The sequence below is a fragment of the Lepidochelys olivacea genome (genome assembly GCF_965140295.1).
Source record: "Lepidochelys olivacea isolate rLepOli2 genome assembly, chromosome: 2".
Lineage (NCBI taxonomy): Eukaryota > Metazoa > Chordata > Testudines > Cheloniidae > Lepidochelys > Lepidochelys olivacea.
In genome coordinates, this window is record NC_140412.1 from 253,088,712 (window position 1) to 253,113,646 (window position 24,935).

Here is a 24,935-nt window from a genome sequence, read left to right on the forward strand (position 1 = left end):
AGGCATGAGGTGGGGGAGGGGAGAAGGGCTGAGGCAGGAAAGGGGGGGGGCAGGGGGAGGCACGGGGCGGGCGGGGGAGCAGGGGACACGGGGAGGGAGAGCAGGAGGGGAGGGGCGGGGCCTGCGAGGGGAGCGGCTTCCCCCCTCCCTGTTGTTTGTTAATGGGCGGGACCAGGCAGCCCCGCCGCCTGCCCCGTTCGCTGGGGAGGAGAGTCCATTGAACGTGGCGAGAGGGGGGAGTGGCGGGCTGCGCGGCGTGGTTGAACGCAGGCGCTCGGCCCTGGTTCCGGGAGAGCCCGTGCCCGTGCCCGGAGGCGCAGCCAGCGGAGTCCGTGGCAGTCGGGGACGCTGATCGGACCGCTCGGCTCAGTCTCCCCCCGGGTCCCGGCGGGGGATGGTGCCTTCCGCAGCGCGCGCCTTGCTCCCGCGGTTCGGCTGCTCTGACGGGGGAGGGGACGTGAGCGCCAGGCTGGTCCCAGGGAGCGCGGGCCGCGGCTCCGCACGGACTGGACCATGTCGGCGGGCGGGGAGGAGCTCAAAGTGCCCGAGGAGATGTTCAAAGATGTCAAGTTCTTCGCTGTGGGAGACATCGACCCCAAGGTACCGAGTCACCCCCCCCTCCCCCGCTGGGCACTGTGGGTTCTTCCACCGCTTCCCCGCGCGGCTCGCGCCGGTGACAGCCGTGGGAGCTCGCGCCGCTTTAAAGCTCGCGCCGCGCAAAGGTGGGGCGGTGGGGAGGGACTCGCGCCCTCTCTGAGGGGGGTGCGGGCGAATGGGCTGCAGCCTCTGTCGACCCCGCGCGCCGTAGAACCGGCCGGCCGCCCCCCGGTGCGCAGGCCCCACAGCAGCCTGCGCCGAGCTGCCGGGACGGGGCTGGGGAGAGGGATTTCCTGCGGAACAGAGGCGGGCCGGGAGCCTGCTGCTGTTGCTGCCCCGGGCCGAGCCAGTGCCCCTGGGGCAGCGCTGACCCCGGCCCCCTCCGACGGCGGCAGCCCCCTCTCTGGGCGAGCCCGTGGGCACGGCCCCTTCTACCCCCCCTCCCCCCCCGACAGCCCCCCACCGTCCTCCGGGCCAACCCGCGGATACAGACTCCCCCACAGCCCTCCCTTCCCCGGGGCCAGCCTGTAGCCCCCCCCCCCCCCCCCGACAGCCGCCTCCTTCCCCTCTGCCCCTCCCCAGGCCAGCCCGTGGGCACTGACCCCGCTGCCAGGCAGCCTCCCCCTTGCCCATCACCAGGCGGCCAATACAGATCCCACTGGCAGACCCCTTCTCTCTCCCCATGCCCAGTTCCAGGTGACAGCCACTGGCAGTCTCTCTCTCCCTGTATGCTCGGCGCCAGCCTGCAGGCACTGACCCCATTGACAGACCCTTCCGACCAGCTCCGAGCCATGGGCACTGACTGCTCCCTCTCGTCCATGCCCAACTCCAGGTTGCAGGGATTGACCCCATTGACATACCCCCTTCACACACACACCCCATACCAAATTCCAAGCTATGGGCACTGACTCCACTGATAATTCCTCCCCGCAGCACCCGACCATGGGCACTGACCCCAGTGGCAGCTCTCTCCCCAGCTCCAGAGCATACTGGTCATGTTGGCTTTTATGCAGAAAGTTAGCTTGTGGGGGATGGAGAACATACAGAGAACCTTGTCATTGTGTTCTTGGGTTGAAAATGAATACACTTTAACATGTGTGGACTAGGGGTGTGAGCAGCCTACTTAGTTACTATATTTGCACATAACTTTTGTTAAAGCAGACAGTTATTACTTTTTTGCATGTGAAAAATGTGATTTGGGGGCTTTTTAGGACTTGTTATAGTTTCATATGATAAACTTGAAATATTCATCTGTGTAAGTATTAGAATTGTATAAAAAAACCTATCGTAACTAACTGCTGGAGTTGATTAAAAGAACTTTTCTCTACTTTTTAAAGTAAAGTAAATTAGAATATTCTTGCAGTCTAACTTCTTCACAAAGTTTTGGCTGATTGTCAGTAAGTAGCACACAAGGCCCCAATCAGACCATTCTAAGAAATCACAAACATTCCAGGAGTGAAAATAAAACAGAACTTGAAGTACCACCTGCAAGGATACATGCGGGGGGATGGAGGGAGCAGGTGGTGTTGTCAGGGCAGGAGGTTTCTAAATGGTAGGGTGCACTTGCATCAGAGACAAAATAAAAAATGGCAGAGTTTTCAGAGACAATTTACCTAGATTTGTTCTGTTTTTGTAGTTATAATACTATTAAACACACACACCCAAAAATGTTTTTATTATTAAAGTAGCAAAGTAAAGCACCCAAAAGGTAGGAAATGCCAGAATTAATGTTGCCTGTGCAACCTAAATTCAGCTCCCTTATGCATATGCATTATGAAAAGTTTTTTAATTATGTGATCATGTATTATTTTTCCCATAAGACCCCTGCCTCATTCCTTGCAAGTATGGATGTCACTTACTTAATAAGCGGCTAGCTATTCAGTATTTTGTTTTATCCTCATTGTTCAATGTGTGTGACCCCATGCCTTGTTTACTGCACACTATTCAAACTCTGCTGTGGAGACAGAATTATTAATTTTCTCAAGGGTATTTCTGTGGTGCCCCTCACTGTAGTATTAAAGTGCTTCACAAACATATATTAATTAAATCTTCACAATGCTGCTGTGAGGTGAGGGGACAGTATTATCCCCATTTTACAAATGCAGTCTTAATTTTGTTTTTTCCTAACTTTTGTGTGCTTGACCTGGCAATGTTAATAGTGGTATTTCAATATAGCTTTTTATGTGTAACTTTCTAGGTTTTTAAAAAAACAAACTAAAAAACAGAAATTCTAACATGTGGTATTATATTGACACCCACAGTGGTCATCAGCAGGGTTGGAATCTTTAGATCCAGTGAAGAGATCTCTGCTATTGTTGGAACAGACCTCCATTATGGAGTAACTAATAGCAGTAGTAGTTTGTCATCCTCTGTGTGGACCAGCACATTTGCCAGTTGGTTTCATAGATATTTGCTGACAACAGAGGGATAGTTAGCTTCAGCAATCACAAGTTCTAGTCCAGCCTGTGGAGTGGAATGTACCCTACTAGGCACAGACTCTTTGGCAATTCGTCCCAAGCATTAGCCCTTCTACCCTGTCCCTCTTTCAGTCTTGTCTCTTTCCCACCCCTACTTCCTTGTCCTATTCCCACTGTTCTTACCCTTTCAGTCCCAATCTGCCTTTTTAGGATTCTCGTCACAGTCTCTCCCCATTCCCACACCCAGTCCCCATTCACCTCTTCCAGCTCCTCATCTGATCTGTGTCTCCCATCTTCCCACTCCTGCCCCCTTGCTCCTTGTCCCAATCTCTTTGCCCAGCCAATCCTAATTCTCCCCTCACATCATAGCTCCTTGTCAGATTTGTCTCCTCGCCCCATCCCTGTACACACTAGTCCTACTCTGCTCTCAGCTCTCAGCTGTCCAATCTCAGTGAATCCCCTGTTTCCACCAGCAATGTGGCTCTCTGTCCCAGTCCTCCTCCAACATATCCCTTACCAGCTCTCCACCCCAGTTTGTTTGCCCAACTAGCCTTCTCTTCCCCTCCAGCTCCCAGTCTCAGCAGACCGCTCCAAAGCATCGGGACACTAGAGCAGTTCAAATAAAAGGTTGCCAGAATTTTTTAACATGGACAAAACATTGTATTAGTTTCTAGTCTGATTCTCGTAAACGACTGAATTGTTTTGGGGCCATTGCTGTTCAACATTCATAAACAATCTGGAAAAGGGAATAAAAGGTGAGGTGGCAAAGTTTTCAGATGATGCAAAATTACTCAAGATAGTTAAGTCCAGTGGTTCTCAAATTGTGGATTGGGACCCCAAAGTGGGTCACGACCCCATTTTAATGGGGGCGCCAGGGCTGGCTTAGACTTGCTGGGACCCAGGACCAAAGCTCAGGCTTCAGTCCCCCCTCCTGGATAGTCATTTTTATTGTCCAAAGGTGGTCACGGTGTCATGAAGTTTGAGAACCCCTGATTAAGTCAAAGCACACTGAAGAGTTACAAAGGGATCTCACAAAACTGGGTGACTGGGCAACAAAATGGCAGATGAATTTCATTGGTGATAAATGCGAAGTAATGCATATTGGAAAATACCCCAACTACACATACAAAATGATGGGGTCTAAATTAACTATTACCACTCAAGAAAGAGATCTTGGAGTCATTGTGGATAGTTCTCTGAAAACATCCACTCACTGTGCCAAGGTAGCCAGAAAAGCTAATAATGTTAGGAGCCATTAGGGCAGGGATAGATAATAAGACAAAATATTATAGTGCCACTATATATATTCATGGTACGCCCACACCTTGAATACAGCGTGCAGTTCTGGTCACCCTTTCTCAAAAAAGGTATATTAGAAATGGAAACGGTATAGAGAAAGCCAACAAAAATGATTAGGGGTATGGAACAGCTCCCATATGAGGAGAGATGGAAAAAACTGGGACTGTTCAGTTTGAAAAAGAGATTAATAAGGGGGAATAGGATAGAGGTCTCTAAAATCATGAACGGTGTGGAGAAACTGTGTACAGGGAGGAGTTATTTAACCCTTCACAGAGCAGAAGAGTTAGGGGTCACCCAATTAAATTAATAGGTAGCAGGTTTAAAACATACATAAGAAAGTACTACTTTCACATGATGCACAGTCTACCTGTGGAACTCATTACCAGGGGATGTTCGTGAAGGCCAAAAGTATAACTGGGCTCAAAAAAGAATTGTCAGGTTCATGTAGGATCGTTCCAACAGTGATTATAAACCAAGATGATCAGGGATGCAACCCCATGCCCTGGGTGTCCCTGTGCTTCTGACTGCCAGATGCTGGAACTGGACAACAGGGCCTGTTCTGTTCATTTCCTTAGAAACATCTGGCAGTGGCTGCTGTCAGAAGACAGGCTACTGGGCTAGATGGACCATTAGTCTGACCCAGTATGGTCATTCTTACGTTATGAAATTTCCCAAAATAATTCAGTATAATTCCCCATGTAAAATTTCAGCCAAATGGTTAAAGTTTGGCAAAGTTATAAGCAACTGAAAACAGGGTCTTTTAATGGGCAGTGTGGGGCAAACTTAATATTAGGCAGTGCTACCAGCCTTGCCTACAACATAATTATGATTTCTATAAGAAGAGAACTAAGTGAAATATTACTTCTCCAACCCCCAAGAGTTGTTAGTGTTGCTACATTAATATTTTTCTCAAGCCAAAAATTATCAGATGACCTTTTGATTTGTCTTGCTCTTTGGTTTTTAGGTTATTCAGCTTCTGAAAGCTGGGAAAGCAAAGGAGGTTTCTTATAATGCACTGGCTTCACACATTATTTCGGAAGATGGGGACAATCCCGAGGTTGGAGAATCTCGTGAGGTCTTCGATCTTCCTGTGGTAAAGGTGAGTAACTACTGTATAACACAGTAGAAATGTTAATATAATTGTTTTCCACTGTAATTCATTGTAATTTGGGGTTGTTTTTTTTAAAGTATCATTCATGTTCACCTGATGTGTGAAGAAAATGGGGGGAGGGGTGTCTAACCTGCTCTAAATTTGGTGCCCAACTTGTTTTCTGAATGACAGTTATAGGTTTTCAAAGCATCATATAACCCTTTTACCAGCACTGTGCTCTTCCCCCCTTTTTTTTGGTTATTAGTTGCCTGTTTGTTCTCATTGTCCTTCCCAATTTTTTTTTATCACCTTCGCCTTTCTTCTTCCTCTGTTATCTAGGGTGCTGTGGTCCTAGTTACAGTTACAGTTATTTGGCCTGGGAAAGTCTGTCTGCAGTTGCGGGCAATAAAATACTGTTATAAAAAATAGTCTGCATATACATTTCTTCTTCACATGCACATTCTGAGACCCGTTTTTTTAAAAAGTAAAGCCTAAATAGATTCCATATAAATCTCAGTGTTATCAGCTTTTGTGATGTTATTGTGAGTCTTTTGGTGCTTTTTCTTAAAGTGCAGGAGTCTTGTGTATACACCAGAATCTCATTTTTTTTTTTTTTTTTTTTAATGAAAGCTATGTTTCTTGATTTCATGTTTGTGGAAATAAGCTTGAAAATGTGAACCTAATTATTTAAGAGACAGAAAGTCAATATAAAGATCTTAGAATATATTATTTTAAAAATCTCATGGTTTGGGGATGAGAGGTCATGACTCATGATTTTTATTATTATTATTATTTTTTTAATGCTAGAAGTTGGCAATACTGAATTCTGGTGGCTCGTAATATATTGTACAGTAGAACTTCAGAGTTACGCACACCAGAGTTACAAACTGACCAGTCAACCACACACCACATTTGGAATCGGAAGTCTTCAGTCAGGCAGCAGCAGAGACCAAAAAAAAAAAAAAAAAAATAAGGCAAATACAGTACTGTGTTAAACATAAAGTACCCCCTGCCCCACAAAAAAAAAAAAGGAAAGCAGCATTTTTCTGCAAAGTAAAGGTTAAAAGCTGTCTTAAGTCAATGTTCAGTTGTAAACTTTTGAAAAAATAACCATACTGTTTTGTTCAGCGTTAGGAACATTTCAGAGTTATGAACAACCTCCATTCCCAAGGTGTTTGTAACTTTTAGGTTCTACTGTAGTACATGGGTTTGCATGACACTGTAGAAATGCAAGAAAACTAACAGGACATAGTGGAAGTCAAAAATGAAATACCATTAGGAGCAGGTTTCTATTTAAACACAAATCAAACAAGTCCATTTTGGCTCTTCGGTTTAGTAATAGTGATGATAATACTTTACTAATACAGCTCTCTTTACAATGCTTTTCATCTGTGACATCAGTGGAAGGGGAGTATCATTTCTCCCTATCACATTCTGGGGTGCAATCCAGATCAGTGGGGGGTTCTGTTACCACCTGCCTTCAACATTGGGTGCCTCACTATGCTTTCAGAGTAACTGCCGTGTTAGTCTGTATTCGCAAAAAGAAAAGGAGTACTTGTGGCACCTTAGAGACTAAGCAATTTATTTGAGTATAAGCTTTCGTGAGCTACAGCTCACTTCATCGGATGCATACTGTGGAAAGTGTAAAAGATCTTTTTATATACACACAAAGCATGAAAAAATACCTCCTCCTTGTGTGTATATTAAAAGATCTTCTACACTTTCCACAGCATGCATCCGATGAAGTGAGCTGTAGCTCACAAAAGCTTATGCTCAAATAAATTGGTTAGTCTCTAAGGTGCCACAAGTACTCCTTTTCTTTCCACTATGCTTTGCTGCCGTAGCTCCCAACCTGGGTCCTTAACAAACAGTATGCAGGTGTCTCCCTGAGCATCTGTATTGCTGCAGCCTGCCAGCCACGCCCCAGTCACACTCTGGCTTCCACCAGCCTTGGTTACCACTTGGAAGATGACCCCAACCCACTCCCAGTCCCAGAATTTCCCCCAAACGTGTGTTCTTCACTGTCTAGCTGTCTCCTGGACAGTTCAGATGTTAGAGGTCTGTTGCCCCTATAAGGGATCAGTATCCAACAGTTTGCTTTTTAACTGGAGATACCCAAACAGTTCAACTTAAATACAACACTGGATTTAAATAGAACACTCGTTCACCTGCACATCTACCAATGTGATATATCTACCAATGTGTGCCAGCAATGCCCCTCTGCCATGTACATTGGCCAAACCAAACAGTCTCTATGCAAAAGAATAAATGGACAGAAATCTGACATCAGGAATCATATAATTCAAAAACCAGTTGAAGAACACTTAGAATATCAGGGTTGGAAGGGACCTCAGGAGGTCATCTAGTCCAACCCCCTGCTCAAAGCAGGACCAGTCCCCAATTTTTGCCCCAGATCCCAAATGGCCCCCTCAAGGATTGAACTCACAACCCTGGGTTTAGCAGGCCAATGCTCAAACCACTGAGCTATCCCTCCCCCACTTCAGTCTCTCTGGTCACTCAATAATAGACCTAAAAGTGGCAATTCTTCAACAACAAAAACTTCAAAAACAGACTCCAATGTGAAGCTGCATAACTGGAATGAATTTGCAAACTGGTTACCATCAGCTTTGGCCTGAATAGAGACAGGGAGTGGTTGGGTCATTACAAAACCTGAACTTAATTTCCTCAATACTAATTTATCCCTACTGTTACTCACACCTTCTTGTCAACTGTCTGTAATGGGCCACTCTCTTACCACTTCAAAAGTTATTTTTCCTCCCTTGGTATCCTGCTGTTAATTGATTTATCTTGTTAGACTGACCTCACACTTGGTAAAGCAACCCCCCCCATCCTTTCCTGTATTTGTACCTGCTCCTGTATTTTCCTCTATGCATCCGATAAAGTGGGTTCTAGCCCACGAAAGCTTATGCCCAAATAAATTTGTTAGTCTCTAAGGTGCCACAAGGACTCCTCATTGTTTTTGGTAACACTGGATTAGTTTTGATCTTTAACTACAAAGAGAGATTTTAAACGAGTACAAGTATGAGGCATTAAAGTCAGAAATGGTTAAAAGAGAAATAAAGATAAAATGTTTTCTGGTAACTAAAACTTAGCAAACAAGACTTAGTTCGAGATAAAATCCTTACACATGTTCCCAGCAATGGGGCTGACCAAATTCTCAGGTCAGAACCCTTTCAAATTCCAGAGTCTGGTTCCTTTGTTGTCTTAGGAGAAAGAGAGTGAGAGACAGATACGGAGAGAAAGAAAGTTAGAATACCTGGGTTGTTTTTGACCCTCACTTATAGTCTAAAGAAAAGGAGTACTTGTGGCACCTTAGAGACTAACCAATTTATTTGAGCATAAGCTTTCGTGAGCTACTGCTCACTTCATCGGATGCATACTGTGGAAAGTATAGAAGATCTTTTTATACACACAAAGCATGAAAAAATGGGTGTTTACCACTACAAAAGGTTTTCTCTCCCCCCACCCCACTCTCCTGCTGGTAATAGTTTATCTAAAGTGATCACTCTCCTTACAATGTGTATGATAATCAAGGTGGGCCATTTCCAGCACAAATCCAGGGTTTAACAAGAACGTCTGGGGTGGGGGTAGGAAAAAACAAGAGGAAATAGGTTACCTTGCATAATGACATAATGCCACTCCCAGTCTCTATTCAAGCCTAAGTTAATTGTATCCAATTTGCAAATGAATTCCAATTCAACAGTCTCTCGCTGGAGTCTGGATTTGAAGTTTTTTTGTTGTAATATCGCAACTTTCATGTCTGTAATCGCGTGACCAGAGAGATTGAAGTGTTCTCCGACTGGTTTATGAATGTTATAATTCTTGACATCTGATTTGTGTCCATTTACTCTTTTACGTAGAGACTGTCCAGTTTGACCAATGTACATGGCAGAGGGGCATTGCTGGCATATGATGACATATATCACATTGGTGGATATGCAGGTGAACTAGCCTCTGATAGTGTGGCTGATGTGATTAGGCCCTATGATGGTGTCCCCTGAATAGACACAGTTGGCAACGGGCTTTGTTGCAAGGATAGGTTCCTGGGTTAGTGGTTCTGTTGTGTGGTATGTGGTTGCTGGTGAGTATTTGCTTCAGGTTGGGGGGCTGTCTGTAGGCAAGGACTGGCCTGTCTCCCAAGATTTGTGAGAGTGTTGGGTCATCCTTCAGGATAGGTTGTAGATCCTTAATAATGCGTTGGAGGGGTTTTAGTTGGGGGCTGAAGGTGACGGCTAGTGGCGTTCTGTTATTTTCTTTGTTAGGCCTGTCCTGTAGTAGGTGACTTCTGGGAACTCTTCTGGCTCTATCAATCTGTTTCTTCTCTTCCGCAGGTGGGTATTGTAGTTGTAAGAACGCTTAATAGAGATCTTGTGTTTGTCTCTGTCTGAGGGGTTGGAGCAAATGCAGTTGTATCGCAGAGCTTGGCTGTAGACAATGGATCGTGTGGTGTGGTCAGGATGAAAGCTGGAGGCATGTAGGTAGGAATAGCGGTCAGTAGGTTTCCGGTATAGGGTGGTGTTTATGTGACCATCGTTTATTAGCACTGTAGTGTCCAGGAAGTGGATCTCTTGTGTGGACTGGACCAGTCTGAGGTTGATGGTGGGGTGGAAATTGTTGAAATCATGGTGGAATTCCTCAAGGGCTTCTTTTCCATGGGTCCAGATGATGAAGATGTCATCAATATAGCGCAAGTAGAGTAGGGGCGTTAGGGAACATCAGCCACACTATCAGAGGCTCGTTCACCTGCACATCCACCAATGTGATATATGCCATCATGTGCCAGTAATGCCCCTCTGCCATGTACATTGGTCAAACTGGACAGTCTCTACGTAAAAGAGTAAATGGACACAAATCAGATGTCAAGAATTATAACATTCATAAACCAGTCGGAGAACACTTCAATCTCTCTGGTCACGCGATTACAGACATGAAAGTTGCGATATTACAACAAAAAAACTTCAAAACCAGACTCCAGCGAGAGACTGTTGAATTGGAATTCATTTGCAAATTGGATACAATTAACTTAGGCTTGAATAGAGACTGGGAGTGGCATTATGTCATTATGCAAGGTAACCTATTTCCCCTTGTTTTTTCCTACCCCCCCCCCCAGACGTTCTTGTTAAACCCTGGATTTGTGCTGGAAATGGCCCACCTTGATTATCATACACATTGTAAGGAGAGGTTTCAGAGTAACAGCCGTGTTAGTCTGTATTCGCAAAAAGAAAAGGAGGACTTGTGGCACCTTAGAGACTAACCAATTTATTAGAGCATAAGCTTTCGTGAGCTACAGCTCACTTCCTCAGATGCATATCGTGGAAACTGCAGCAGGCTTTATATATACACAGAGAATATGAAACAATACCTATTCCCACCCCACTGTCCTGCTGGTAATAGCTTATCTAAAGTGATTTCCAGCACAAATCCAGGTTTTCTCACCCTCCACCCCCCCACACAAATTCACTCTCCTGCTGGTGATAGCCCATCCAAAGTGACAACTCTTTACACAATGTGCATGACAATCAAGCTGGGCTATTTCCTGCATAAATCCAGGTTCTCACATCCCCCCCCACCCCCATACACACACAAACTCACTCTCCTGCTGGTAATAGCTCATCCAAACTGACCACTCTTCAAGTTAAAATCCAAGTTAAACCAGAACATCTGGGGGGGGGGAGTAGGAAAAAACAAGAGGAAACAGGCTACCTTGCATAATGACTTAGCCACTCCAAGTCTCTATTTAAGCCTAAATTAATAGTATCCAATTTGATACTAAAGTAGCCAGCTTGATTGTCATGCACATTGTGTAAAGAGTTGTCACTTTGGATGGGCTATCACCAGCAGGAGAGTGAATTTGTGTGGGGGGGTGGAGGGTGAGAAAACCTGGATTTGTGCTGGAAATCACTTTAGATAAGCTATTACCAGCAGGACAGTGGGGTGGGAATAGGTATTGTTTCATATTCTCTGTGTATATATAAAGCCTGCTGCAGTTTCCACGATATGCATCTGAGGAAGTGAGCTGTAGCTCACGAAAGCTTATGCTCTAATAAATTGGTTAGTCTCTAAGGTGCCACAAGTCCTCCTTTTCTTATTGTAAGGAGAGTGATCACTTTAGATAAGCTATTACCAGCAGGAGAGTGGGGTGGAGGGAGAGAAAATCTTTCGTAGTGGTAAACACCCATTTTTTCATGCTTTGTGTGTATAAAAAGATCTTCTATACTTTCCACAGTATGCATCCGATGAAGTGAGCAGTAGCTCACGAAAGCTTATGCTCAAATAAATTGGTTAGTCTCTAAGGTGCCACAAGTACTCCTTTTTCTTTTTTGCGAGCACAGACTGACACGGCTGTTAGTCTGAAACTTATAGTCTAATCACCCTTTGAAATGCATCTTCTTGAGGGTTACCCCTAGATAAAATTTCTTTTCACTTTGAGGATGGAGACATGGAGTCTCATGGTGAGAAGTTCCATGTTGCTTCTTAAAATGCAAATCGATCTGTTCTTGCTCCCCGCCAGTGCCAAAGAATGGCCACTTGACCAGTGATTGCCAGTCAGCTTTGATGAAACCTGGCTAGAGGCGTTAACTTGTCCTTTGTCTTTAAGGAACAAGTTTATTCCTCCCAGACTTGTCTGGTAAACACATTTCAGCCATAGTTTCAGCTTATGTTCATAACTTTACCTGTAATGTTGCTACTCACATTTCACCATGATATTATTGACCAGTGAGTTGTTAGATTTCAAATGATGCATCAAAAGGCGTATGTTATACAATGATTATTAAACTAGTGTGTTGGGTGTAAATACAGGGTTGCATTTGGTCACACCCCACTTCATAGATGGGGAAACTGGCACAAAATTGTGTGACCTTGAGACACTTCCCTGCCAGTCTCACACACAGCTGGGAAACAGACCCCAGGTTCCAGATACTTACCCATTCTGGTGCCAAGAGGCAGATTAGGGGTTTGTGGGACCCTGGGCCAGAGCAAGTGGGGGTCCCCTGTTCCCCCTCTACTCCTGCCAGGGAGCTGATGTGGGGAAATCCCCCACCCACCCAGGGCTCCTGCCCCGCCCAGTACTCTTGACAGGGAGCAGGGTCGGGGCGCGTGGACTTCCCCCGCTCCCCAGCAGGAGCGCCAAGCAGGTTGGGGCACGGGGGCACCCATTTTTCTGGGGACCCTCAATTGGCCGGGGCCCCTGGGCACAGATTCCGTTGGCCCAGTGGCTAATCCACAACTGCCGGTCCCCTGTCCATGCTGCTTCTCAAACTTTTTTATCTTTTCTGGTAACTCCGTGCCCCTGCTTTTGTATACAGTAGATATGGATCTGTTCAGCTGGGGCACTTGCAGACACATTGTATGCTATGGCTGATGGTTTGCATGGAATGCTCTGTGGCTTACTTCTGTATTCACAAACAAGGAGATTGCTGTAAGTCTTAGGTGCAGAGGAAGGGCTTAGAAACATTAACAGTGCTTTCCACTTCCTAATGGCTTTAATTTAAATAATTTAATTTCATGTAGTAGTACCAACTTTTTTTTAAAACATTTATCAAGTAGAAGGGCAGCACTTCTCAGCTGTTTAATCTGATCTGATAACATCATAGTGTGAGCTTGTAAATCAAGAAGGTTTCAGAGTAGCAGCTTTGTTAGTCTGTATTCGCAAAAAGAAAAGGAGGACTTGTGGCACCTTAGAGACTAACAAATTTATTTGAGCATAAGCTTTCCTGAGCTACAGCTCACTTCATCGGATGCATTTAGTGGAAAATACAGTGGGGAGATTTATATACACAGAGAACATGAAACAATGGGTGTTATCATACACACTGTAAGCCCTTTGCCAACTGTGTCCACATATCTATTCAGGGGACACCATCATAGGGCCTAATCACATCAGCCACGCTATCAGAGGCTTGTTCACCTGCACATCTACCAATGTGATGTATGCCATCATGTGCCAGCAATGCCCCTCTGCCATGTACATTGGTCAAACTGGACAGTCTCTACGTAAATGGACACAAATCAGATGTCAAGAATTATAACATTCATAAACCGATCGGAGAACACTTCAATCTCTCTGGTCACTTGATTACAGACCTAAAAGTCGCAATATTACAACAAAAAAACTTCAGAAACAGACTCCAACGAGAGACTGCTGAATTGGAATTAATTTGCAAACTGGATACAATTAATTTAGGCTTGAATCGAGACTGGGAGTGGATGGGTCATTACACAAAGTAAAACTATTTCCCCATGTTTATTTCCCCCCCCCCCCCCCACGTTCTTGTCAAGTCCTGGAAATGGCCCACCTTGATTATCACTACAAAAGGTCGTCTTCCCCCTCCCACCCCCCCACTGGTATTAGCTCATCTTAAGTGATCACTCTCCTTACAGTGTGTATGATAACACCCATTGTTTCAGGTTCTCTGTGAACATAAATCTCCCCACTGTATTTTCCACTGAATGCATCGGATGAAGTGAGCTGTAGCTCACGAAAGCTTATGCTCAAATAAATTTGTTAGTCTCTAAGGTGCCACAAATACTCCTTTTCTTTTTTTAAATCAAGAAGATAAGCCTAAGTATGAAGAGAGAGGATATCAAAGGGACTAAAAGTAGTTATAGTGTGTGGCTAAAATAGGGAAAAGAAATAGAGAAAATGGAAAAGGTAAAGCTGGAAAAAAGTTTAAGGAAAAACAAAATGAATCTTTGGGATGGGGGAGAGGATTAAATCCTCAAAATAAATACATATATTTTGAATTCTTCATATCTTTAAGGGAGTCCAAATATATGGTGTTTAAAGCCGGGGACTGGAAGTCAGGAAACCTGGGTTCTGTTCCAGTCTTTGCTGCTGACTTGCTCTGTGAGCACTAATTTTTTGTGCTTCAGTTTATCTGTGTTTAAAAGCTAGTAATATCACGTGGGCTGTTGTGAGAATTAAGTAAATTGTTTATAAAGCACTTGGTGATCTTAAGATGAAAGGTGTAGAACTGAAGAGTGGTTTTAAAATGAATACAGACAGAAATCAAACTATTATTTGTGTGTGTTGCTGTAGATACTTCACTAAAAATATACTTCATTAATTTTGTCTTGCAGCCTTCCTGGGTGATTTTGTCTGTTCAGTGTGGAGCTCTTCTGCCGTATCCTTCCTATTGAGTTGTTCAAATTGTAACATACGTATGAAAAATATGTAAAAATTAAAGTATATATTTTGCATATTAAATGTTAAAATCTGTTGCAGCAATATGCGCACACTGTTAAAGCCAAAAAATCAGGAAATACAGAAGATAAGGCCCTGATACTGCAAGCATTTACACACGTGGTTAACCTTACTAATGCAGGTGGTCCCACTGTTACTACCTGTGGTAGTAAATGTAAACCACATGCGTACACATTTGCAGTATCAGGGCCAAAATGTCTAATAATAGTGTCCTCACAATGCAAATAATAAATGGTAACTCAGCTACACTTCATATGTCTAGTATTATCTATTCCTGTTCTTTCTGATTAAGAATGTAGCTTTATTTGTGTTTATGCTTTAAAAATGTGCATCAGAAGACACTGTGCAGGTTGGCTGAGTCAGTGTTGCTGTGTAACCATAAATTTTCACTTTCTTAACTTTATTTTAATTTTGCAACCTTTTCTGACCTAAGTGTTGTATTTTACAATGTATTGTATTTCCATTTAATAAAAAATGAAGACTGGGGGACGGGTGGGAGTTGCATGGATGACTTGCAAAGACACCTTCAGCATTATCAGCATTCAGTGGTTTCAGTCAGGCTTTTAAGTTAAACCTTCAGTGAAGGTGAATAAAGTGCCAAGTTCCCCAGCCTTTGGTTCTACTACTGCCTTGAGACAGTTTTCTGCAAGTCTGGGTTAACTCAGTAGCAGCATGTCTCTTTATGTTGTGATGGTTGTATCTTTTGTATGAAGGGGCTAGAATTATTTCTTTTTAATGAAAGTTTTGAATTTGCAGTATATTGGTCCATGGTCCAGATACTCTAAATTGGTTATCCCTTTATTTTTTTAATGCCCTCAATTTGTGGCAGTTCTTTTGCAGTAACTTGGTTTTGTTTCAATGAGCTATGTACAGTATCTCTGCAGCAAGTTTTCCGAGCAGCAGCCCATGAGTAGCTACCCCTATGCATGTCAGATTTGTTGGGGAGAACATGCAGTATTAATGTAACAAAGAGTGATGGGCCTTAATTAGGTATTGCAGAAATGGTTAGCAGATGATTGATTTAGTATGTCCAAGAGTGATTTTTTTTTTTTTAAATCACGTTATTTTGCCAAGTTTTAAAAGCTTGGTCATGGACATACTGGTTTGTGAAGGCTATTAGCAGGGCAAGTTTCAAAGCTGAGCCATTTTGAGAATTATTTGGGAAGAAGGGAAAAGCAGTACATTCTTTTAAAATGTGGAAAAGTGGGGATTTTTTTTCACTTTTTCAGAGTTTACACTTTCAAAACAAATAATTTTACAGCAGAGGCAAAGTATGGAAATTTCAGTCAAATAAGTGAATTTCTAAAGATCTGAACATGTACAAATGGTGGTATAATTTATCTGTAATAATTATTGCCAGGCCTCCCCAAACAGGCAGGCGTGGCCTCGCCTATACTCCAACCCCAGACCCATCCTGCCAGTTCCCCTGACTCTGTACCATGGCCCTGGCTCGGGCTGGCGCTGGGGCTGCACTGCCCTCCCAGTGCTCCAGGGCTGGGGCTGTGCCACCCGCCCTCCCGGCTGTCCGGGGCGAGGCTTTGGGTGGAAGGGGCAGGACTGGGCACTAGCCTCCCCCAGCCGGGTTGCTGCCCATGTTGCCAGGTGACTTCTTTAATAGCATTCATAACACTGGAGCATGTGGTAGTGCGTTCCCCATGCTATATTACTTCTATGTACTGTTTATTTAAGGTGTAGATTTTTAAAATTTTAGTGTATTTTTCAGGTTGTAGCATTGCCATCCTTAGATGTTGTTTTAGTTGAAGGCTACGGGCTACTTAACATTTTGGCTTTTTTGCTAAGGCAAAGATTGAATGGACATGGACACTAAGGCCTTGTCTACACTGGGCAGGGAGATCGATCTAAGTTAAGCAACTTCAGCTATGTGAATAGCGTAGCTGAAGTCAATGTACTTACCTCGGGGTCCACACTATGCAGTGTTGACTGGAAACTCTCTCCCGTTGACTCTCCTTGGGCTTCTTGTTCCGGTGGAGTTCGGGAGTCAACGGGAGATGGATTCGCCGCCGATGCATCGATCACTGTATGTTGAACTCCAGTAAGCGTAGACAAGCTCTTACACTTTTTTGCCAATAGGGATGTCCAGAGAAGGATTTATGCAGTGTTGTAGCCAAGTCGGTGCCAGGATAGTAGAGAGACAAGGTGGGTGAGGTAATGTCTTTTATTGGACCGACTGCAGTTCATGAGTGAGACAAGCTTTCAAGCTTACACAGAGCTCTTCTTCAAGTCTGGGAAACTTACTCTGAGTGTCACAGCTAAATACAAGATAGAACAAATTGTTTAGCTTAAGTAGTTACTACATATTTCAAGGGACCATTCAAGTGAAGTGATCCATTAACACCTCTCCAGTCATTGGGAGGAAAGCAGCCTGGTTGGTGAGGGGGTGTTGTTTGTGGGTTATAGAATGTTGTAATAAACCATAAATCCAGGGTCTCTAGTCTGTTCCTGATTTTTAGGGTCTAGCAAAATTATGAATTTAGGCTCCCAGGCTCGTTTTTTGAAAATGTTCTGATAGGTGAGATATAGAGTAATAGCTTTGTGAAAAGGAAGGATTTGCACGTTGGCAAGGCAGTGTGGGGAAGCCATGCAGCTCCTGCAGATACAGCACAGTCTTTAGGACAGCAATTCAGAATTTTTTTACAATCTCTACATTTAGTAAAATGCAAGCTGTGGAGACACTGGTAACCAGAAAAATACCATGTTATCATTGTAATTTCTGGATGCTGGTGGCCAAATTTTCAGACAGGCCTCTACACTTGTGCATAAGCAGTCTGCATGTGCACAGAGAAACCAGGTAGTTTCCTACCTCACCAGTTTGTGCATAGCCGGTTTGTCCAGGGATGCAGATTGGGTAATGAAGCAGCCTTCTTGCAAGGGTGAAGTTTGAAGCGTGTTTGAAAATTTGGTCCTAGGAGAGCCTTTATAACAGACAGTGATTCAGGCTGATGCTTTCCTTCTGTGAGAATTGCCTGGCAGATGAGCTCAGACTCTTGTGTTACCTTTTCTTCCCTTTGTACCAGATTCTAAAGGTATAAAAGGATAGCATTCTTTTTGACTGCCAAAGATGCAGTGCGCGTTTTCTGCCCTTTGAATGTTTAAAAGGGCTTGAAATACTTACCAGATAACTACTAGCCAGTAGACTAAAGCTACTTGCCAGAAGCTGATTAAAAAGTTGATAGCTGTTGAGGGTGCACCCCTTATGGGTCCAGGGGACGCTGCTTAGAAAGTGTGAGAAGGGATAATCTGAAAACATCCTACGATAGGATTTTTAGAAGTGCTCAGCATTGGCCTTACTACTTCCACAACTTCACTGGCAGCAGAATTAGGCCAACACTTAATCACTTTTGAAATTCCACATTGAATGCTGTACTGCAGAGTTTGTTTACTTATTCAGAGACAGCAAGAGCATGTCCTATATGGGGAGGATCATGTTCTGTATCTGTCCCTGCTGGGCTCCTATATTTTATGTCATTCTTGACTTGTCTGATAAGTTCTTTTGGAGCATGTTGTCTTCATGCTGAGGTCCACAGCTCTGTTATGATTGGTATTTCAGTCTGTTTGCAGAGTAGGGGCAGAACCAGACCTGTCAGAGACTGGTAGCAAGGGAATGTTCTGCCTTCTGAAGTTCCTTCCGTTTTCTTTTTTGCCTCCCCAGCAGCAGGTGGCTCAACCGGATTCCCTGGATGTAGAGCTTTTCTGAGGAAAATTACAAAATTTATTTCAAATGTTCAGACTAACAATTTGGTTCATTACACCAGATTAGTGTCCCAGGGCTGCATTTTAATTTTTGGGAGCTTCCCCTGAACTCCCCATACCCTTCTGAGGTTTTTCCAGCATCTATAGGGATATCTATAGCTTTAATCAAATGTGGTCACAGGACACTGTCCAGAGGTCATACCTTATGGAGCTACGCAAGAATTACAGAAACAATTTTATCTGGTTTCTAGTCTCAGCAACCCATGCAAAGCTATCACATGAATTCAGTCATCAGTCATGCACATCTGGTGATGGATTACAGCCTGCTCCTCATCCTATTTTTAGCCTCAGAGAACCAAGGAGAAGCAAAGCAGGGCCCTGTCTGAAGCATCTAGAGGAGGTTTGTTTTCAGAGCATTCCCATTTTACCATGTTCAGACAATTCTTATCTTTTCCTAACTTGGATCATTTTCATTTGGTGTTTCAATGTGCTCCCTACAGACTCTCTCCAGAATCATGGTATCAATAATACTGGATTTAGGGAAGAAGGAAATTTGCGTATCTTTTTCTAGACAATTTTTCTGATGAGGGATCTGTACCAAGAGAAAGCTGAAGCAAACACACCGAGTGATACGGTTCCTGGAGTATCTTGGATTCAGGACAAACACACACATATGGTAGCAAGGAAGTCAGTCATTGACTGGGGATGAGGATAAATACTGTCAAGTACAAGATTTCATCTTAGAAGAATAACAGAAGATGGCCATAATGGACAGCAAGTAGTATCAGAAACAAAAATCCAATTCTTATTGGAGCCTATTATGAATTCTGAACTCATTCACAGGCATGCTTCTATGCTCTAAAGTGTATATGATACCTGGAATTACTAAATAGATATCTCCTCTGCCTCTTACCCAATCTTACCTGTTTTCAGAGATCTAGCTCCAGTTGTATATTCTCTGCTTTTTTGTTTGTTTGTAGATTCTCCTGATTCTTTTCAGGGAAGGTTCCAGAAAGAGAGAATACAGCATCCACCAGGTAGAACACAGTGATTAATTGAGGTCTCAGAGCACTGTTCCTTCCATAGATAACAGACTTGGTCTGTTAAACATCAAAGTCCAGTCCTTAGGAGCACTGACAGTTTCAGGGCAGGGTAGTCATGTCTCCTATAGAATATTGAGGTCTGATAGACTGCCACATAGTCCTCAATACATAATTTCACCAAATTCTGCATATTGGTCATCCAGTCTTAGTGAATGCCATTTCCTTAGTTTTGGCAGAAGTCTTTTCCATGCTTACTGCCCAGTGGAAGATGGAGGATATAATATATGCACTACCTCATTTTGGATATCCATATTAAAACGATTGCCCTGCTTCTTACCCTGGTGGCACATAGCTATAAAAATCCCATTGTAAGAGCTCTGTGGACCTTGGAATGAAGAATAGAAAAATTATCTGTGATTACATGGAAATTTATTTTCTTAGGGTAACAAGGTCCCCAGATCTGGCCCATCCTGCACACAAATGGATCATACAGAATAGAGATGGCAATGGACATCCAAAGATTTGGGTTTGTTGTTAAGTGCAATTTACCATCCTTTGTAGTAGGAGAAACCTTTATGCTTTTTTCTGAAAATATAGTTAACACAACCTACTATTTAGGAAGGTAGATTTACATAAGAACAGCCATATTGGGGCAGACCAATGGTCCCATCTATCCTAGCATCCTGTCATTTGACAGTGGCCAGTGCCAGGTGCTTCAGAGGAAATGAACAGGACAGGCAATCTTGAGTGATCCATTCCGTCGTCCAGTCCCAGCTCCTGGCAGTCAGAGGCTAGGGACACGCAGATCATGGGGTTGCATCCCTGACCATCTTGGCTAATAGCCATTGATGGACCTATCCTCTATGAATGTATCTAGAACAGTGTTATAGTTTTGGCCTTCACTACATTCTCTTGCAACGAGTTCCACAGGTTGATTGTGCGTTGTGTGAAGAAATATTTCCTTTGTTTTAAACCTGCTGCCAGTTAATTTCATGGGGGGTGGGGAGGGGAGTCTGGTTATTGTGTTATGTGGAGTAAATAATACTTATTCACTTTCTCCACGCCAGTCATGATATTATAGCCCTCTATCATATCTCCCCTTAGTCGTCTCTTTTCTGAAAAGCTGAAAAGTTCCAGTCTTTTTAATCACTCCTCATACAGAAGCTTTTCCATACCCTTAATCATTGTTGTTGCCCTTCTCTGTATCTTTTCCAATTCTATTGTATCTTTTTTGAGATGGGGTGACCAGAACTGAAATTGAATTATCCTGGCTGTAGAAGTTATCTCAGTGGGAGGGAACTTATGGGAGCAGGGCATTCCCCTGGTGCCAGCATCTGACAAATCTGGTTCTGTCCCCAACCTGCAAGCAGGCTGACATACACATTGTAATGGATCTGCTGTTCTTATTACTCAAAGAAAAGAAATATTCAGGTAAGCACAGATCACTTTTCCTATTTTACCATCCTGAAAAGAGGGGCAATTATACTTTCTCCTACTAGCAACCGAAGAGGCAGTGGGAGGAGTTTCTCTCTTTCTTACTGCTCTGACAGATGGTAGGAGATAGTCTGCACTCTTCTCCTTCTTTGCTACTGGCAAATAAATGGGAGCTTTACAGTTCTTTCTTTCTCTTTCGTTCTTTCGTCTTCCACTCCCACTTTTCACACCTTTGTTCTGCTTCTTTTAATTTTTCTTAGAGGCAGAATGAAAAGGATCGGTTTCACTCTTGCTCGGTATACAAGTGAGATTTCCATTGAAACTCGAACTCTTGAGCTATTGCTGCTGAGTATGCTATGAGCAGCTGCTAATGCAGGGAATAGACCTCCACCAAGTAGCAGAGGACTGAACCTCTGCCTTATATTATATGTTTGTAAGCAGTATTAAAGTGAAACGTATAAAAACTTTTCATTAATCTTATTGCTGTTTGAACACTATCTGTAACAGCAGTAAAACTGGTTATATTCTTGTAAATTTTAGTGTGCTGTGGAAGTCATTGACAGCTTTCCACTTGCTATGTACGGTCTTTCTTCAGTCTCTATGGTTTAGTTATTATTTACAAGGTGCCGTATATGTTCATGGCACTCTATGGTAATGTAGGAATTAAAGGTGTAATCATAGAGGTTTTTGCATTTTGTGATGTCAGTTACAGTATAAGTGTGTGTGTATTTATATCTATATCAGCTGTATAAAATAATGTCTCAACAATGTGTGTTTTTTCTTAAACATATTAATAACACTATGCAAATTTTAACCACAACATGCATGTTTATGTCCTGTGTATTCTGGGGTGCTGATTTAATTTTGAAGAATTTTCCTTCTGACGCCTGGCAGTTTCCAGCATTCTCTAATCAGTATTTTCAATCAGAAACCAAGGCCAGGCAAAAGCTCTCCTGTGTATATTAAAGGGGGAAAAAAGTGAAGCTATGGAGGCGTATGAGAGTACTACATAAAATGACTGTAAATGTTTGTTATCCTCAAAGTTCTGCTGAACGTTGTAAATATTTGAAGAAGAGCTCTTTCAGACAACCTGTTACAGGTTTAGCTAATAGAAATGTACAATAATGAGCATGCTATCGCCATCTTTGAATACGTTTTTTTTTTTTTTTTTGTTTTTAGTGTAGTACTATTAAGCTGTGGTCAGATGAGGAAAGTTATACCTTTCTGGTGAAAGTTCTTATAAGTTTCACTTTGATATCGCTAAAAAAGAAAAAAGAGCTAAGGCAGAATCCTCTGCTGCTTGGATGAAGTGTGATGATGCAGTCTCTGGCTTAGCAGCTGCTCATAGCATATTGAGCAGCAGTAGCTCAGTGAATAACTTCCAAGTGTCTCATTAGTTTCACTGGTGCCCTCAACTGTACAGAGAACAGGAGTATATCAGCAAGAAGTATACACACGCTTTCTGTATAAATTGTGAAGTACAAATAGATTTTTAATTAGATTTTGTTGGACTTTTTACAAAAAGAGCACCATTTCACTGCTGTTTCAACTACTCCGAAAAGACAATGAAATCCAAAAGGCGAAATCTTAGTATTGTTTATAATATTTGATTCCCTTTCCCTTCCAAAACACTTGGTGGGGGCGGAGGAACAAAACTAAGTCAAAATTAAGGTCCTTATTCTGTACATGCTTAACTCGACGCATACGAATGGTCCCAGTGAGTGTGTTAGTGTTATGTTCAGGAGCTAAATCCTAAAACAAGCAGGAATAAAATATCAAAAAGTCAAGCAGAGTTATGTGATTGTGATCCTCCAGTATGGAGGGCTCCTGGTTATAAAGACAAGATACATGTCTGAAAAATAAGTTGATGGTTTAATGTCTTTGTTGTTTTTCTTTTAGTGGGATAGAATGTGCTGAGAGAGCTGTCCAGGAGGAGTACCATTTGCGCCCCCACAGTAGTTCGAAGTAATCTGTATCAGTTTGACTAGAAACTTTTGAATTTTCACTGAAACTTACAACTTGAAGAAAAAAAACTCTCACTTTGAAGGACTAGCTTTTTTTTGTTTGCTTATTGGTTTGGCTTTTTTAATGATAAAATCTATGCAAAGTGCTGTGCATGATGTCATTAATTCTCTTCTGAAACCCCTAAAGAAATTTCCATTTTGGTTTTGTTATGTCCTTGACATCTGTTGCCCAGGGTGAATGGTTTCTCTCCAGAATCATGTCAGATTTTTTTTGGAGTCACTGCTTGTCTCTCTCAGGTGAGAATATAACGATTTTAAAGAAATATAACTTAGAATAATTACAATACATTTGTATACTTTTGTATTCTGATTCTTGTTTTCCTTATCTTTCTATATGTACCATGACTTTTCTTCTTTGGTGTACAATAGGTGAACTGCTACCTGAGCAGCATATGACTAAATACTTAATTGGATATCAGACATGGGGATCCAAGAATCATTCAACACTTAGCATAAAAGGGGAATGATTTATATGGCATTTAGCAATAAAGAGAAACTATAGTATGCAGAGAGCAGCATGTAGGAATTGAGTGTCTTTTACTTGTAAATTTTTTACAACTTCTTATTTCTGGGTTGTTTTTGTTTTGCTTGTTATCCATGCACTAAGCAGAATAACTGATCACTATGATTATACCTATTCTTCTGTGCACTAACACTTTACTGGAAGTGCCACATCTAAAATTTGAGACAGGCTAGGCTAGAGTCTGGGAAAGATGTATTCATTTGATTAACTCTGAACACTGTGAGCATTCCTATTGAAATCAGTGTGTGAACAGGTGCAGTCACCTTTATAGGGTGGTGCCCTATGGTTTTATATTGCTGGTGCTTTCAGGAAAATGTTAATTTTCTGTTGCATATGAATGATTGTCCAGGTTTACCTGGCATGTCAGGTAGAATAGAGCGTAATCTGTTAGAGGCAACAGGCACTTCTGATTGTCTTCTTGTGTTGTTATATGTGGTCTCCTGGTCTTAATTCTATTTTACTTTGTTAGTGCCTTTCTCTGTAACAGACGTTAATACTTCAAATGAACTTATCCTCATCCTTAAAAATCTGAAGAATGTTGAAATTGGAATTTGTTTAAGGCTGTGGGTGTCTTGGTCATTACAATTACATAAAATGCCTAGGAATTAGGTAGCCATTGCCTTGGATAAACTACAGATTTTTGGTTGTTATTCAATAATGACATTCCCTAGGTTGGAGAATGCTGATACAATAAAAAGGACTGCTTTATGGACTTTACTTGCAAGAGGTTTTTTTTCGAGTAGCTAGTTTTGTAAGGTAATGGTTGAAGCTAAATGAACAGGCTGTCTTGAATGAATCTACAAAACCTGATATTTGCATTTTAGTACTATAGTTGTTACTTGCTTCTTCTCCCCCCAAAATAATACCTTAATTTCAGGTTAGCAAAAGTGAGGAACATCTCTAAAGTTTCTTTTCATTGTATGGGTTCAGGAATTGTCCTTCAGTGTTTTGTGTAAACTTTAATACTAATCCTTTGTTTAAAAATGGTAGGAAGTAGAACATAATTCAAATTGCTAAACAATATTTTACAAGCTATAATAATGCTCTTCAAGCAAAAGTATTGTTGCATAGATCTAAAAGGTTTATTTTTAACTTCCTATTAGATTTCATCTGAAGACCGAAGTGTGCTGTGGGCTTTGATTACTTTTTATGGAGGGGATTGCCAGCTGAGCCTCAATAATAAGTGTACTCATTTGGTTGTGCCTGAGCCAAAGGGGGTAAGAGTTTATGACATGTACAATCTTTCCTGGTGTAGTTCTCATTTGCTTCTGAATAATCAAACAATTTTCACCTTTCCTGAAGTTCTTTAGAGTCTCAAATTGCTTGCTGGATTTGAACAGCTGAACTGATCATGTTAATGCTTTGCAGCTAATTGTCTCATATTTATTTTTCCCTAAAGCTTTGAGTTTGATTAATTCAAAAGGTATCCCAGCTTCAATTTATGTATTTCTAATCTGATTTGTAGCTGCATACAAACTTTAGACATCAAATAGTTATTTGATAAATAACTGGCTTTACAGTTGCCTTCCTAGTTACTCATATACACTAGTCAGTAGAGCATGTGCATTAGT

The 24,935-nt window shown here is 42.4% G+C and overlaps 1 protein-coding gene across 2 annotated transcripts in view; it reads left to right on the forward strand.

Annotated features, from left to right (window-relative positions):
• The first annotated feature begins 197 nt into the window (after nucleotides 1-197).
• PAXIP1 (PAX interacting protein 1) overlaps nucleotides 198-24,935 on the forward strand; it is a 95,627-nt gene continuing 70,889 nt past the window's right edge. Inside the window, exons 1-5 of one of the 2 annotated variants that reach the window (XM_084621604.1) lie at nucleotides 198-600; nucleotides 5,278-5,412; nucleotides 14,506-14,549; nucleotides 23,015-23,078; nucleotides 24,468-24,581. In XM_084621604.1, the coding sequence (XP_084477730.1) occupies nucleotides 514-600; nucleotides 5,278-5,412; nucleotides 14,506-14,549; nucleotides 23,015-23,078; nucleotides 24,468-24,581 (444 nt within the window). In that variant the 5' untranslated portion in view covers nucleotides 198-513. The remainder of the gene's footprint in view (nucleotides 601-5,277; nucleotides 5,413-14,505; nucleotides 14,550-23,014; nucleotides 23,079-24,467; nucleotides 24,582-24,935) is intronic. The other variant, XM_084621605.1, reaches the window with a different exon arrangement.